At 26.6% G+C, this 19111-nt stretch overlaps 1 protein-coding gene across 2 annotated transcripts in view; it reads right to left on the bottom strand.

The window, feature by feature from the left end:
* LOC113553219 (receptor-type tyrosine-protein phosphatase kappa) overlaps window positions 1-19111 on the bottom strand; it is a 129181-nt gene that overhangs the window by 29677 nt on the left and 80393 nt on the right. For both annotated transcript variants that reach the window (XM_026956424.1, XM_026956423.1), the window contains exon 4: window positions 15923-16010. In XM_026956424.1, the coding sequence (XP_026812225.1) occupies window positions 15923-16010 (88 nt within the window). The remainder of the gene's footprint in view (window positions 1-15922; window positions 16011-19111) is intronic.

A 19111-nucleotide genomic window follows, 5' to 3' on the forward strand; every position in this document is an offset into this window, starting at 1 on the left:
AATATAATATACATAAAAGTTTTGAGTTTCCATAAAAAATGTTTTACAGAAAAAAAAGATATATCAGTAAAATTAATATATTTTTCGCCCACTTGTCAGAATTTAAAATATATTAAAATATACCTTTATATAAAAAAAGTGTTTTAAAAATATCTTGTTTTACAAGTCAAATAGATAAATATCATATTTTCTAGCTTGAATCAAAGTAAAATAATTTTGTTTTCAAAATGTAATTTTAAGTAAAATACATTTGATTTGATGGTATATATTTTTTACAAAAACAAAAAAAAGGTATTATGCATAAATTATATGATCTAAAATCTGAATTTCTATACCACTTTCAAGTTCATAATTTATAAAATAAAATCCATTCATCTTCCATCGTTTTGATAAGCGACAGTCTCTGCTGGCGTTTATACACATCACGAGATTGAATTTCATACCTTTTAATTTGTATTACGATAACGATATAGTCGGGTTCTGAAGTTAAACTTGTTAGGTATATTTTATTTTATTCGTTCGCTTTCTGTTTTTAAAATTTTTTTTTTTTATTTTCTTAATGGAGTTTTTAACAAATCTAAAAGTACTCTAGATACATTTGTGCATTCCGCGTTTTAAATATTACATCACCAAATAAGTTGTATGGTTTTTCGGTTGCCGTGGAGTCACAAAGTATTAAAATGGCTTCAAAACTCGAGAGTATATAATAATTATAACGTCGTCAGTGAATGCAGAATATATATACTATTCTACGTATCGAATTTTAAATCTTACTTTAAGCCATTTAAATATCAACACATAAACGAAACTTTATTTTCATATTGCACGGAGCAACGGGGGAATATCTTAAGTAGCTTACGCATTTGCGTAGAGTATAGATGATGCCCGGACACGTAATTCTTTCCGATTCGTCTTCAAAAAGTTCTATCACAACACATCACTATTAATATTGCACACACACACACACACACACACACACACACATCCACATATGGATATATGTTCATATATGTATACCTATTAGCACCGTATTATGAATAATGATTATACATTATGGTGTTGTGTTTACTTACAATTAGAGATATTCCGGGTATATAATTTGTTATAAACCGGGTACCGAGTACTGGCTGAGTAAAATTTTTAATACTAATCGAGTACCGAATACTGACCGAGTAAAAATGTAAATTATTAATAATATTAATTATTAATCCTAATTAGAATCTAATAATTTATTAACCCGTCATTTCTGACATGTACATAGCTTGCTCGCAGTTGTATTTTCCCCAAATTCATAGTACCTCATAAGGAAATAATTAAAAATAAATTTATCGATAAGCAGCCACTTTGCTATTCCGATAAGGAGAAATATTGCATTGCGAAAATTAGTTGTGTCGTACTGTCGTGTAAGCCAATCTTTCTACCGAGTCTACCGAGTAAGAGCCGGGTAAAAATGTAGGTATTACGCCGGTACCGGGTAAGAGCCGAGTTTTAAATATGATATCGAGTACTCGGTCATCGAGTAATTGCCGGGTACTTGGAACATCTTCATTTACAATGTATATGGACATTCGGGGGTTACCCGAATAGTGTTATTATATAATATATAATATCATAAATACTGAAACGTAACGTACAGCTTAATAACATAATCATATTATATTATACAAAAACGAATAGGAAATATGTTCAAATGATGGAATAATGTTTCATATTTTCAGTGAAATCCGAGTGGGTATGCACCATTACAAGTAAAAAAGTACTGAAAAAATTGACTACATATTTTGTCCTTTCACCGTAGGAGTACATTCGTGAAGGATTATGGCCTATATAGTTGAACAAAACCTGCTTTTCGTTCACAAAATTCCCAATAGAGTAAGTCAACTAATTTCCTTGGACAATATAGTCAATTTCAAAGGATGGCATAGGGAAGACTTTTTCGCATCATAATTTAATGTATCTTTATTATACATGATATTTATATATTCAATATGATTTATATCCAAATCTTTTATTCTTATATATATATATAATTCACCAAAACACCTTTTCTATCCTTATTCAAATAATTATGATTTTTAGAACTTTTAAGTATGCTTAAACATTATTTTTCAAATACTTATGCGTATTTTTTTATTTTAATTAAGGATTGTCCTGTATTGATAAAAGTTCTTTTTGTTTAATTTTTTTTTTACTGTTTTTAATGTTTGTAATTGGTTAATTAAAAAAAAAAAAAAAAAAACAATGTTAATTTATATAAATCTAAATTTTAATGAGTAGTTTCTGAATTATAAAACTTAATATAATATAAATAATAGTTTTAAGGATATGATGGAGAGGGCTATGATGGTTAAAGATATTATTATAGTAATTAATATAAATATATTAGCATTTTAAGTTTGCAATTTTAAACATTGTCTGAGTATAATAATTGCTAGACTGAATATTATATATATATATTTTATATAAAATCATTATTAGTGATTATTATTATAAGTGCATAAAGTTTTTTAACTTAGAAACTCTTTCAAATTTCGATTCATAAACAACATATGCTCAACAATCATTCACAGTAAAGAAGGGTGGTTATCAGTTAGAACTCAGACTAAGTATTGTATAAACTTACACAAAATAGTTAACTTATTGAAAATATGCATAAGACAGTTTAACGTTAAAATTCTAAAATCCAGATTTTTAATGAGTTTATTATGAAGGGTGGTAAACATGTTGAATCAATTTATTCTACATCCTTGCATAAGTACCTATATTTTTTTCTTCAAAATTTGGAAGTATAAATTATTTAATTTAATATAGCTTACATTGTGACTCATTAGATAACTAGTTGAAAACAATTAGAAATTAATTGGATAATGTCGATTGTTATCGTTATAAATAATCTCAAGTGTTTTAATTCTTTTTTGTGTACCCTTTTGTAATCATTCGAAACTATAGGCAAGAGCAAAATAAAAGAATTTCATTACAATACGAGTAATATTATTGTACCTTAACGTACATTGTTACGATGTTTGGATTCCAATCAATTGAGAATGTTTATTTGTCGTACAATTTAAATGTATTATATATTTCTAAATAGAACGTAAATTTAACAGTGTCTGGTAAATAAATAAATTGTGTTTATATATGATTATATATTATTGTTAAAAATAAAACAATAAACACGTTTATAAACCCATTGATAAATAATAGCGATTACTCTGTGGACAATTAATTATTATTACTTTCTAAACTATGACTGCAGTTGTTTTATGTATAAAAGGAAAGTTGAAAATAAAATATTTTAAATCATTTTCAGGAAATTAGTATAACAGATTTTATTGTTTTTTTTTAAAAAAAAGAAGGACATAAAGTTATATTTTATGTTTTTCTACCTATTATTTATTTGTTTATCGTTTGATCTGTAAAAACGCTTTTTTAATGTATTGTTCTGAAATGTGAACATAAATTGAACAACATAGCATTTTATAACATTTTTGGAAAAAAATATATAAAATGATTACCAACCAGACGAAAAATTATTGAATTAACAAAATATACAGTTAATTGTTATTTACCTTTGTTCGATTAAAAAAAAATACAGAATAACAACAACACTCGTTTGAATCGTTCACGAAGCGTTATTAACATTATTGACGAGCAGTATATCAACCAATATTCACTCTGGTTAAAATATTTTCACTAACTATGCATTAGTTATTTATGTATCCACCTCATATTTTTTTATACTAAATATATATAAAAGTTCGTGTAATGGTGTTGTGGTACGAAGTGCGTTCAAACCACTGTGTTTTTAATAATTTTTCTTTTAATTTTTCTGAGCTTTTATAAAAAAATTTTTAGTATAAAACCAAATTTCTTATGTACACTAAAAAAATAAAGATATTATAATAGGTATTTATAACTCAAAAATGTGGTAAAACACTTTTTTTATAAATTTAACATAAAAAAAATGCAAATTTATTTTAAATTTATTCATAGAAAACTTCGCATACCATATTCAAGATCAATAATAATGTATCTATTGTGTTTGTAGGATAGTTATATTTAATTTAAGTTTATATTTAAATGGAACTGATATAAAATTATTAAAAAAATATTTATTAAATATTATATACATACGATTTTCACAAGCAATAGCAATCATTAAAGTGTTGATATCATATAGATGCATAATTTATATTTTGTTGTGTATAATAAGGCAGCATATATTGATAAGCCGATTATATTGTTGATCATATTATGAAGTTATCATACAACACGATAGTAAAATTTAATCTTAAAGTACAAGAAATGGTACAAAGATAATACGATTTATGGATGTTCAAATAAGCTATCAGTTATTATTATTATTTTAATGTTACAAGTTACGACAAACCATACAGCACAGTAACCAGAATCGATTTCGTTTAGTAAATTTCGACATTTTTTTAAAGTTATTAATCAGGTGTCTGTTTGTACATTTTGGAAAATATAACTGTAGAAATTAAAAAAATGACTGTTTCGAAGTATCAAAAGTACCAACTTGTTTAGATTTTCAATCGACAGATAGTGTTTCTCGAAATTTAAGAGCGTTCTCTAAATAGAAAAAAAAAAAACAAAAATAAAAACAACAAACAAAAACAAAACAAGCACACTGAAAAAAAACCACATCACTTTAAAACCAATACGGCAGTTCGCTTAAAATACAAAATGTGTAAAACGAACATAGACATAATATAGATGGACTGCGCGTTTAGCCCTTATCATGTCGGCAATAATAAACTTGTGTAGAGGGTATAATGATCATGGAAAAATGTTTACCTCTACATCTCTACATCGTTCTAGCAAGGTGTATTTCTTAGAGTTCTTATCTTTTTTTTTCTAAATCCCAATAATACATGTTTTTTCCACGATATTTTACCTTCTTCGTTCATATTATTATGGCTGAATTCATTGATGGTGGGGGGAGGGGGGGTAGGAACGCGCAGTCCATCTATATTATGTATATGAAAATGAATTACTGTACCTTTATTATGTTGTATAAACGATCGAATTTCGAAATAACAATTAGTTTTTTTACTATGTTAGAACATAATCTTTGACATAATCACTGACAGGAACTTAAGATTTTAACATGGCGATTTCCGACCCCGTGCATGTCATATTGTGTAGTTCACGACCTTCCCAATTATCGCGCGTCGTTAACATTCGTGATTATTATTCGCGCTCTCAATGACACACCGTATGGACAGTTGTGGTGGTTTTATGGGCGTTTATATTTATTAAGTTGAATATATCATAGACTATCCGGAATTCGGTCGCGGCTGACGTGACGTATCGAACGTTCGCAGAACCGTTGGTAGTCTTTAGATCTCAGCACGATTTTCGGTTAATTGTCGCGGCGGCGTTGTACCGCCTCAGAGCGTATTGCGTCATTTTTGAAATTAATAACGAACATTTAAAGTCGTTCATCTGAAGTAATTTATTGTTTTGTCATTTCACGACGGAGCTGAACTGTTGTTCGCTGGCCAGTTTGTAATGCGTGTAACATTTTTGTTTATATTTTCTTCTCAATTCCACGTACATTCGAGATCACCTTTGGTATCGCATAAAGTTATTATACACGTTGAATCCGCTGAAAGTGTATTTGAAATAATAACATGCAGAGTGATTCACTAACCATGCTCACTACGTTTTTTTTTTTTAACAATGAAGTACTTCAAAATCCAAATTTTGAGATTAGAATTTTTAAATGTATTTAAATACTTGTATGTATTAATTACGTGTCCTGTAGCGATACAAACTTCGGTTTTTTAAATGACAACCTCCATTTTCAATGTAAATTACTCGGCATTTATTTTTTATTTTTTTTGTATCTAAATCTCAACATTTTAACGAGTAATTTTTAAGTAATTTGACTTGGACCAAGGATAAAAAAGGTCCACGTTCATGGGTTAGAAAGATCTAAAAGCTATGGTAATTTGAAAATTATAGTAATTGATATTAATCTATCAATATTTATTTATTTAAAAAATGGAATATTGGATCAAATTTTAGTAAAACTATTTTTAAAGAGTAATTTTCTTATTAGTATAAATATTTTGATAACTGGAAAACTACACGTTTGAATTTTGAATTAGGTGTATATATATTTTTATAAAAAAAAGAGTGCTTGTTATTTGAAAAACAAAATTTCGTATCACTACAGAACACTCTTAAAGTAGCATAAACATTTTTTAAGATCAAAAATATGATCCTTAATTATATTTAATAATTTCAAGAAATAGATTTTAAATAAATTCATTATTAAATGAAAATGATAGGAATGAGCATGGTTGGTGAATCATCCTCTATAATTTATTACTATATGTTTACCCTTAAGAACAGGCGAGGTAAAATTCTTAAGACGACAATAGTCTGCGTATTGTAAACACATATTATACTAATACCGCGAAAATCGAAACACAAATTACCGAACGATGTGCGTTACAATAATCGTTGCCAAACGTTTCTCAATTTGACATAAAATGTGTGTTTGTTCAGGTGCTTAATTTCAAATCGCAAGATATCATCTTATAAAAGTCTATAACTCTAAAAGAGTATGAGACATATTGACTAAATATTACGTCTCAAATACTCATGAGTTATTATTTTATACATATAAAAACATGTTTTTTGTAGATATACATAATATTATGTACGTATAATATATTATACATATATCAGACAGGTAGCCATATAATCACATGTTATAAGGTACAATTACCGATTTTACATCTTCAAAAAATAACTTAGAAAGTAGTATAAAAATATGTATTAATATGCGTATATTATAATATGAATCATTAATAAATAACTTTTATTTAAACTCGAATAAATCATAAATATTCAACAAATATAATGTATATAATTATTAAAATATCAATAGAATTAATTAATATAATAAGTACTAAAAAAAAAAATGTTTTATTATTAATTATTACCACTGTCTACAAAAGAAAATAAAATTTGCGAGTGTGAAATATGTATAATGACTAGGTATAATTTATTTTATTGAACATATATCTACTTTATAATGTTCGTAGATTTTATAAATAGATGATTATTATGAATTTCTTTAAGAGGATTCGATACCGTGATTTTCTGTTTTTGTCTAACGTACGCGTGGCATAGGATTTTAGACGGATTCTTTGCCAATCATACCAATTGATCCAATGAAGCGAAAAGAATTCTAAAAACAGATTTTAATTTTTCGTCGAGTATACTTGAAATCGACTTTCCTAGATTTTTGACTTTTTGATTTTAACTTCTCCAAAAATTAAAATACGGCAATTTTTAATTACTCTTTTTTAACATAATTTTTTTTAGGAATTTTGAGGAAAATATCAAAGCTGTGAGAAAGTCGATTCCAAATAGACTTGACAACAAATTAAAATCTGTTTTCAGAATTCTTATCGCTTCATTAGATCAATTGGTATGTTTGGCAAAAAACATGTCAAAAATTCTATATCACGTGTGTGTTAGACAAAGACAGAAAATTACAGTATGGAATCCCCTTAAGTAGTACTTAATAAAAAAATATATTTTAATTTTAAAAATAAATGTTGCAAATTCATGAATCATAAGTGTAATTTGTTGTATAGAACTGTAGATGTATAATAGATAAAATGTTTTTAAATCATATGCAACGTTATATAATATGTAGTTTTATCTTGTATCAAACATATTATTTCTTTGCACCGACGCAACTACACCGTTAAACGGGACTTTTTTTTGTTTATTCTTAAACTTTTGTGTATTTTTGTCTATATCACGTATACGGGTATTTTTTTTTAAGAGGGATAAATTTAAATGCATAATATGTTTGTGTTTAAAACCGGATGATAATTAAAGAAATTCTATTTAAATAACACGTTGGGTAATACATTTTTACGGTGCAAAATGTTTTGATTATTTTTTGGTATTATATTGGGTACCTATTTCTAAATTAGGCCGAATTTTGAAGACAATCGTATTATTATATACGATGAATAGTATACGATCTATGACGATAAAATAGATGCACACCAACTGTATTATATTAGGCATTTAATTAGAAATGTGAAAATGTATACAGTATATCATTTACGTACTCAAAAAGAGCGAGATAAAAATTTTCGCTTTGAATTTATTGCATTATTTTAATACACAAAACGCATTAAATGTATAGAGTGCAATTGGATTAAAAAAACACTGCGTCAGTGTTTTAATTTAATTGTTTTAACATTATTGTTATATTTTTTATAATTTAAATCATATTAATACGACATTACGTCAATAAAAATACAATTTATAATATTTACTAACGGTTCGTGTTCAATATTTGTATTTTATATTACATTAAATGCGTACGTGTGTGGAGTTCCATCAAGTGAATTAGCGTAGAGTCGAGATCAGAATTTCGTAACGCTGTGATAATTAATTATATATGTAACAGCTTACTAATGTAGTATAATATATGCGTGAATATAGAACAGTATACAATATTGAACAGCCTAAACTAAATGTTGTTCTATAAGTTAATATTATAATATTGTACCGTTGGACAGTATTATGTTAGAGTCTAGCGAGTAAAAATAAAATTATTACATATTATTATAATAATTTAAATTTTTTTTCGGTAAAAAAGATTTTTCACATTTTTTTTTTATTTATTAGTTTGTCTGATTTGTATATTTTTCACTTACCACTTGTTTCAAGTAAATACAGGGATACAACGACGACGAATCGAAATTTTATTTTTTTTTGAAATAAAATCTCGTTTTAAGAGCATTATATATTACAAGGGTACTTAATAGTTATTACCAAGGTAAATTTATAATATATATAAATAGCTGCAATGAATACACATATTTCACGTTTGAAGAATAAAACGAAAGTGAACAGATCTATACCTCAAAGATACACCATGGGCGTACGCGGACTATAATTTCGATGCTTTCCTCGAGTGGCTTGGAGCTCTGGACCTCTTAAATTTAGAGCAATATTTTAGGCAGTGTATATGAGTATACCTATCCCATTGTTATTCGTACGCCCCGCCCAGCTCTTTCCAACGTCCTTAAAGCCCTTATGTGAAGGTGAACACACATGTATAATATATGTACTATTGGTGTAATGCATGTATATGGATGTTTATATACATACAATGCATACAATTCACATACACACACACACACACCCGGAGCTACCAAAATATATTATCGTATAAAGATTCATTCGTCATACCCTTTTTAATTCATTCTTAGACAATTTGTCAAATGAAACGCGTACAAGTCAGCTTGCTGTGAGAGTGCATTTATTAATGATCACTGTCGCTACCGAGTTATGTATACGTATATTTTTTGGTACAGAATTCGTATATAATAAATAAGAAAACCCACAAAATCACGATCGTAAGAAAAAGTCTGACGAAGCATTGTGTGTACTCACGGCATCTCCTCGCACAGAAAATGACCATTTTTTTATTTTTATTTTAAGTTGTCGCCGCATACAAAGCAATATACAATCGCTCTGAACTCTGAATGTATTATTTTTATTTAAAGTGCGATATATGGTTATACTTAGTGCTTACATAAAACACGCATGTATATGTTTTGTTATCATTTTTTTTTTTTTTTGACATTTTTTGGGTTTTTAACAAATAACAACCCATAGGTACTCGCCCACGTGCTATGCATATTATGTTGTATCTACGCCGCAAAGGACTCCTATTTTCCGGTTAACTCAGTACGAGCAAAATAGCAAAATAATTATATATATACACAGAACAGCAGTCGTAATTATAATATATTATTGTGTTGTTGTGCCCTTTTCCTCGCGGACGCGCTATGAATGATTACAAGGCCGTTGAGCATATGCAGTGGTATGATGTATATGCATTATACAGAGCGTGCACTTCGATATATACGATTAGGTACTTGGCCTACTGGGATATAATTCATAGTTATACATCGAGTGCGGACAGTGGTGGTCGTGCACATCGAAATTAGCAGCTGCAGCAGGTTTCGTTTTTACACCATCATGTATGATTATTATGTATTCGCTGTATTATCAAACTTCGTCATGGTTAAAATTGACCTACATTTTTGTTTTTAATTTTTTAATTCAGTTTAAGTATATAATAGAATTACAATAATTACTTTTATAATTTTTCACTTCTTAATTCTGGAGATATTTTTTTTATACATACAAAAAACCGGTGACAGATTCAACGAATGCTTAAGAAGCCGCTAGAAATCCAACAACGTTAATGTTGGTATTGATTTTTAAGTTTACATAAAAAATATGCTCGAAATTAAGATAACAAATCATGATTGCAAATCATAAAAGTAATCATTGTAATATTGTGGCCATAAGTATTTGGTTTTAAATTTCTTAAAAAAGAAAAATAATAATAATAATTGTAAATATTTTTATATATATATTTTTTATAATAATTATTACAATAGAAATATAAACTAAAACTACAACCAATGACAATAATTCAAATAAACAAAAAAAAATATTCGATTTTTGTGAGACAAAACTAATTAATTTATGATCCTTCCTAAAGAAAAACCTATAAAAGATGAAAAATAAGCTATATATAAACACACTTATAGTTTCGAAGAATTTGTTTATATAATTTTTATTGAAAATGGCCCAGTAGTTATTGAGTCTATAAAAGACAAACGAACAAAAACATTCATTTATATAATGTATATAGATTACATATGTATCAACAGTGAACAATATCAAAGGCGATCTTGATTATAATAATTCAATATAGTATAATAAATAATATATGTTTTAAGTTTTTAAATATTTAATTTTCAAAATTAAAAGCGGCCAAGTATACTTTTAATAATAATTATAACAATACACATAACGAAAAAAAAAAACAAAATACGAATACAATAGATAAATTATTAATTAATATAAATCGACATTAATCATGGATAATTATGAGCAAAAAAATTAAATTGCATGTCTACTGCGATTGTTAATTTTACGTCAATGTTTATAAACTACCTGCACTAATACCATAATTATATTAAATTTGAGTAATTTTTTCTCATACCTAAAATTATGTTTCAATTATCGAGTGACAGTTTTAATCCTTTACAAATATTCCTAAAATACGCATGAATTACCTTATACGTATATACGTGTTAAACCGTGTTTAATTATTCAGGCATGACTATTAATAATTATTTTCTAGGTCAAACGTTTAATTTATGTATACAATTTTCGGGTTTTATATAGTATGTTATTCATAAACAATAATATTATTTTATAACATAACGCATACGATGTGTAACTCAAGTAACGTTAATAATAGACTACTGTAATATTTCTTGGAAGTTGAAAAGACTGACACTAACTTGTCGTTTAATTTTATAAGATATTTAAAATTTCAATACATTATATTTACATTTTTACCGGTCGATTATGGGTTATATTTAAATATTGAAATTACGAAGAAATTTAAATAATTTGATTGGCAGCCTTCTGAGTTTATATTTTTTTAACCGTGCAAATACTTATAGTACAGGACGACTGTCTGCTTGAAATTTGACGTCTATTTCTTTCAAAAATATTTTAATTTGTTAAATAAAATATTTACATTTAAAATATGAGTTTAAAGCTAAATTATTTAAACGAATAAATTATATAAATAAATATATAATTTTTATAATAGAGAAAGTAAAACCAGATTTTTTTGTTAAACTTTTAGTCAAATATATGTAAAAATGTATAATTATTAATATAAAACTATTTATTTGATATTTATTTAATTAATATTTTATTTGTATAAAATAAAGTTCGTATGGTTTTCGAGATAAAATAAAAATAATTACATAAGAATAGTAAGCAAATATGTCAGCTATTCACACAAAAAAGTTAATGCATTTAAATGTTATAAATTATCGAATCGTTTATAATTAATTCAAATTAAAAAAAGTTTAAGCAATACTAAATTTAAAATGTCCTATCTACTTTTATTATAACATATTATACCGAAAAAATGAAACGTTTGAAATAGGTCTACAAGTACTTTACTTAATATTCCACCTCGTGTCTCACCACCAGAAATATGTAGGTACTCCGAGTTATGCGCCACTGCGCCGATAAAAAATTTATATCTTTACCGATAGCGTATATTATATAATAAATATGCTTTGATGTTGTTAGTTTATCTTTTGAACTACTGTCATGGTGGAACGTTGTAATTTATTCAAACCATACGATTTTATGATATAAGTCGAGGCATAGCATTATGTTATAATTTGTTTTTGAGAAAGTACATATTTACTGGGACGTAATAACTCTTCAATTGAATAATTGAACGGGGCATTTATGAAGTATACATATTATAGGTACGTATAGTATATGATAATAATATGTAATATTGCCTTTCGTTATCGAATCCTATACTTCCATTAATTAACGTGTAAACAAGGTAATTCACCAAACATGCTCAACCTCTTTTTCCTTCAGTTTTTCTTTTAGTTGTTCAAAATCTAATTTTTATAATTTTCCAATATACTTAAAAATATATTTTCAAATTCTTGAGGTTTGTTTACTACTTTAGAAATATATCATTTTTTCATGTTTCACGAAAATACAAACTTTTATTTTTGAAATAAAACTCATTTTTTCTATTTTACTCTTAATTTTTTAAGCATTTTGATGTATCAAAAATAAAATAAAATCGAGTAGATTTGTAGGTATTTAACTTTATGTATTAAGGATATTATAGTATTCATAAAGTTTATGATAATGGGTTTAAAATGTATAGGACTGGTGACATGGTGGTTTGAAATTTTTGTAATTGTTATTAATCAATTACTTTTAAGAACTATTATCTTTCATATAAACATTTTAATAACTGAGAAATTACCCGTTGTTCCTAACCTAACCATTGTTTTTTAATCATTAATTAAATAATTTATAGCAAAAATGAGGGGTATTTATATGAAAAACTGAAGTTTGTATCACAATAGGACATTCCTTCAGTAATAAAAATAATCTAAAGCATTTAAAATATGGTCTTTAAGTTAAATTTGAAAATTTCAATAATCAGAATTTGAATAAATTAATTATAAAAAAAAAAAACATGTTTGACGAATCACCGTATATACGAAAGTATAGTCATCATGACATAATGTAAGCATGGACCAAATTAACTAATTGTTCATTTCCTTTTATTCGAATAATGTAGTGTTGATCTCAAATTAAATTTAACAGTTGTCTGAAGTCCCTACTGTATAGTAAGTAGGCATAATTATTTTAACATTTATTTTTGGCGATAAGCATTAGCGAGGCCATTTATTTGGTCTCGGGTAAGTGTAATTGAATACTATCACCAGCCCACAGAGAAAGAGGGAAAAGATATCTCGTGAAAATATGCGATTTATTTTAAGAATTTGTATGATTTTGTTTCGTAAATCATAATTGATATTCTCCGCACAATAATAACGTATAATTAATTAATACCTATCATATTTATTTGCAACAGAAACACTGGGCATTTTGGAAACCTCTATTTTCTGAATGATTAATGTTTATTAGTCCGTGGATTTAAATGTCCTAAAAACAGGATAAATAACTTAAAAATATAATAATAATATTATACAATTTTAATTGATGCCCAAATAAAATTAAAACTTAAAAAAATTGTTTTTACCGTAACGTTAAGTAAAACTTATCAAACAAAAATCTATTTGTATTATTTAAGTGTACGTAATTTAGCGTTATCGCGATTCATAAAAGTCATAAATAAAACACCCTATCTATCTATCTTTATATATACATATACATAGTATAGTTTACTCGTATATAATATATTTGTCAGCACGTGACAAAAATGTCGTTTGTTAGACCGTTGTGTAGTTACCGCTTCTTTTATCAGATATGTATACAGATGTATAATGTATCAAAATAATATAATATATAATAATAAAAACATATGTACCTAGCTAATAAGTATAGTACGATGAAATGAAATAAAGACCTATTTAATTTTATTTTTTTCCATAGGGAAATGGTTTATAGTAAACTTTTAACAAATTTTATCTATTTTTATACAATATATGAAATACGAACTTTCAAAGTTTAAAAAATGCAAAACAATTTCTAAAAAAAAATATAAAATAAAAGTTTCGTTTTAAGTCCTTTGATGTATGAAACGAATTTTGTGCTTGGAAATCAATTATTTTGGGTTGTTCAGAGAAAAATGCAATTTAAATTTAAATCTGCGCTGTAATATGATTATAAAGTATTGAAATCGGTTTTGCGCCTCTGTTCACAAGCATATGCATAGCAATATTGCTCGTATAGTCGAACCCGATCCAGATGATTCCTTTTCCCTTTATTACTTTTCCGTCCTACTGGTCCAATTATGCGTTGGTAGGCGTCTGTCTATACCCATGTGGCGTATGTGGTATCGCTAGTATGTACGTACCTTTACCTATACAACATGACATATTAGATACCACCTACATGTCAGAGGCCGTATATAATATGTATTTCGTCGACGTCGACTCTTCTCTCACCCTTACTCGCTTTTAATTAATAACCCCACCAGTATATTCGCGATAAACTGCGGAGTTGTTTATTTTCTAAGCCATCAGTATATATCGACAATGGGTTTTAACACGATATTATTACCACTGTTATTATATTGTCGAGATTGTCGTTATTATAATATAATATAATGGTATATTTTCTCCGCGTGTCTCTCTTATATATTTGTCTAGTCTGTCACTTAAATAATAATACGTTGTTTCTTGTACATAAATCGTTTCACGCAGATAATCCCGTGCACAAGCTTCTATTGTGCGTATAAGTACTCAACAGTTTCTCACAATAATATGATATATGCGTAGCAAATTGGTGGAAGAATCTCGAAACACAAACGTGATATCAATAACATAACGTTATAGCTATATATAATATACGCAACATAAACCGTTTATAATGATGTCGTGGTTGTGATAGTATACCGGGTTTAATCACCTAAAATTAAAGGTCCAGGCAAAACACATATGCCTTATAATAATGACGTTTATTTTTTATGAACTTAGACAAATAACATATCCATAAAAACTAAGCAATATACTGTCCATATTATCGACGGTTTATGATAATAATACGTTTTTAGGATGAGAAAAACTATTGAGCAATCAGTGATGAAATGTATGTCAATAATATATAAATTCAAAACAAACTTTAAAAAAGTAGTAACGAAAAATCTTCACAAGTTTTATTAAAAAAAAAAAACATGATACAACAAAAATAACAGTTTTTTTCTTAAAATGTTAATATATATAATATTTTTAGTACATTGGTTAGAATGAGTTTTTTGATTTAAATATAATAAAAAAATTATATTGTTTTGTACCTAATAATTTTTTTTTAAATTTCAATTGTTATAAGTTTATGATTATCGGTTATTATATGACCTATTTTCTTATGCTCCTTTGAACGGCATTATGAAACATTTCTACAAATTGGATCAATCGAGTTCAATCTATTTTTATGTACTAGGTGTGTGTTAAGACCATAATTGGTTAGAGACAATAGCAATGTGTCAATGGATGATTGTTTTTATAAGAAATGACATGATATACCATCGTTTTGCGGTTCCGTGTAATAGGTATAACAATGTTGAGCAATCAACGATGTCTCGTGTTGACGATCGTTGCTTGTTTCGATATAATTTTAAGCGTTTTTGAATCTATTAGTATTTTTGATTTTCAATAAAATTATACGAACATAAATATTTGAGTCATCGATCTAGTCGATATTTAGTCATATAGCAGGAGAGGAAATTTAATTAATATATCTATTAATGATAACTAATTAATATAATTATAGTAAAATGTATTAATTTGTATATACTCACAAGCGATGCACTTGGGATTTTGATTTTTTTCTTTATTGTTTGGCTTACTGGCGTGACGACAGGAATGAGTTTCCACTTTAACTGCGGCCTAGAAATAATAGTTAAATAAAAAATATTAGTTTATGATTATTATTTCTAATTCTTCTAAAACTGTTCTGCTACTTTAAAATATAATATTATTATTCTAAAAATAAAGTTCCAAATTTTCATTAATTTTTTAAAACCTCTAGTAAAAGTGGAAATAAGATTGAAAAATATAAACAAAATAATTTAGTATACACCAAATTTACGCGTACAACAATAAATGCATTCACATTTAAGGAATGTACCTACACAATTTATTTATTTTAATATTCACCGTTTCAAAATGAATTGTTTTTAAAACTGCAATTAAGTAAAATTGAATTTTTGTTTTTTAATAAAAGTAAATTCAATATAAATCATTTTAATTTTAATTGAAATTAGAATTTTCAGATTGAAAAATTTTACCAACTTCTTTAACTCTTTATAAAACTTACTTAATTTCTAATAAATATAGCCATGATTATATTACAACTACGTCAATATACCTTTAATCTTTTATGAAAAAATCATATTCGTTAGAACTCAAAAAGTATGTTTTATAACCAAGTTAAGCTTATATATAACATGTTAAATAGTATTATTGTAATAATAATTATAATTTTTATTTTCTACATAACATTTAAACAAAATAAACATTAATCAAGTTCAATATTTTTGTTGGATCAACTAAAAAATCGTATCTGATTCTGATATTGATAGTCTATGATAGTTAATATATTTATAACAGTGTTGCAATAGTAAGTAATATATGTTACTATATAATAATTACTTACTACTTACTACTAATATCAATTAATATCAATTATTTATGTCAATAATTTTTGTTCTCTTTTCATTCCAAGAATATTTTAATCTCGAATATTTTTGACACTGTGATTTTTGATATCAATACATCCATAAATATTACTTATATTGTTTAAAATATAAATAGCCGAACCTTTTAATACTACTTTTATTTCATATTTATTTATATACTTTTATATATGTTATCATATAAATGGCCTCTATTAGTATTCATGGTTGTTTAATTGTGTCATTATCTAATTAAAATTTGATAATTTAAAATGTTTGAAAAATTCAAAAAAAGTTTGACTAAAAAAAAGGATTTGTGTTCGAGTTTGATCACGAACAATCCGGTAAAACTGAAGTTCGGACCACTCCTAATAAATTTTCATGAGTAGTGGTTGGATAAATTATTATTACTTTGTTAAATTATCGGGTATTTACATACAAGTAGTGTTATAAATAATTGACTGAACCACAAATAGAAATTATTTACAGTCGCAATACTATATGCGTATAGCTATAATACCTATATAGACTATATTATAAGTGCGAGTGTGATAATAAACGTGTTTTGCATTTAACTAGTAACTGATGTACTAGAAATAATTGCTGACACTAAAAATGAACGATATATATAAAAAAAAAAACGTTAAGTTAATATTTACTAAATTACAATTTATAATTATTGCATATTTTTTACACACTATAATAATTTGTTAGTTATGAGTTTTAGTTGTTATTGTTATATCTTGTTTAAGTTTGTCTATTAGGACACAACCTACTAGAGAAATATATTGAGATAAGGACGGTACGGGTTGGCGAGTATAGAATTTAAACGATTTATACGTTACGCAAGCGGAAAATAGGGATAACTAACGTAAAAGGCTTAATGAAGTGCTTGTTGGCTTGTAAAAGTCTCATTGACTTTTTACTTTGCATGTATGTATTTGTTATGTTTCGCTCTATCTTTAACTCGTGGGTTGAGTTTTATTTCCTAAATATAATATTCATCGTCTGGGCGTGTATTTATTATTAATATTGTTTTTTTTTTTGATATTCGCTTGAATTCGGCAGTAAACTACAAATCATCATCAAATGCGAAATATTACTCATCATTAATTTGTTGAGCTATAATATAACTGCGTTTAATCTGATTTAAAAATAATTTATAATAATATCATATTAATTTCCAACGTGTGTTTTGCTGAGTCCGAAAACACTGTAATTGTAATACTGTTCATTTATTTACCTACTATTATATAGGTAAATCGTTAATTTGTAACAGAAAATATTATTTACCAGCAACAAATAAATGTAAAGTTGTATCAATAATAATAATATGATAAAGTGTATATTATTGGTTTCAAATGTTCAGTTTTGTCAGTAACCATAAAATATATCACAATATTATGATAATTTTTGTGAAAGGGGAAAAATAATCAAAATAAATTTTATTTTATGAGTTTTCACTTTCATGCGGTTTTTAAAAAGCAAAATACGACCAACGAGGAATATAAATTGTTGGTTTCTTAATTTGGCCGATTTCCTATTAAACGCGTACATTTTATAATAGCCATTTGTGGTATACGAGTCCAAATACGTCCTTGAAAAATCAATTTCGGAGAAAAATATAATATAATGGTGTACGAAGAAGAAAATCGCTTTGCTTTGTAGCCGCAATAAACGTTTTCGTTTTACCCTCAGGAAGAGTTGGGTTCATTAAACTATTCGATAGAGAGGCCGTCGAGTAGTGATTATCATTGAATTTTCTCTCATTCTCTTTCTCACTTTATATATCTATACATATAATTTTATTGTTGGAGAATTTTCCTATATCCCCAAGCACCTGTAACCGGACTAAAGATATTACATTTTGGAAAACTGTTCGGGACTATTCTGTTTCTAAACTAGGTACCTCGTATATATTTATATGTCCTACTAATATCTCTTCTTGGTGTTTTCAAAGTTGACATTGCCATAAAAGTTGTCTTTTTTTCGTTGTATAAGTACTTTGATAAAGTAACAGTGATTTTTTTTTTCGAGTACTTTTGGATACTAATGGTGCCATTATTTTAAGCGATATCGTTTTACGACAAAACTGCGAAGAAAAAAAAACTTTAATTTACTCAAAATCTCTAGAAACTTAAGCACACACGCCTTTCTTTTACTCCTTTGATAATGCAAACTAAACTAAACCTTTAGCTTACTAAAGTTAACTCCAATGGCTGTGATGGATTATTGGGATTTTGAAACTGTAAAAGAATAATAATGACTAGATTAAGTATTTAAATTATGCTTGGGTCGTTTAAGACATTTTAA

This window comes from Rhopalosiphum maidis, chromosome 2 (assembly GCF_003676215.2).
Source record: "Rhopalosiphum maidis isolate BTI-1 chromosome 2, ASM367621v3, whole genome shotgun sequence".
Taxonomy (NCBI): Eukaryota; Metazoa; Arthropoda; class Insecta; order Hemiptera; family Aphididae; genus Rhopalosiphum; species Rhopalosiphum maidis.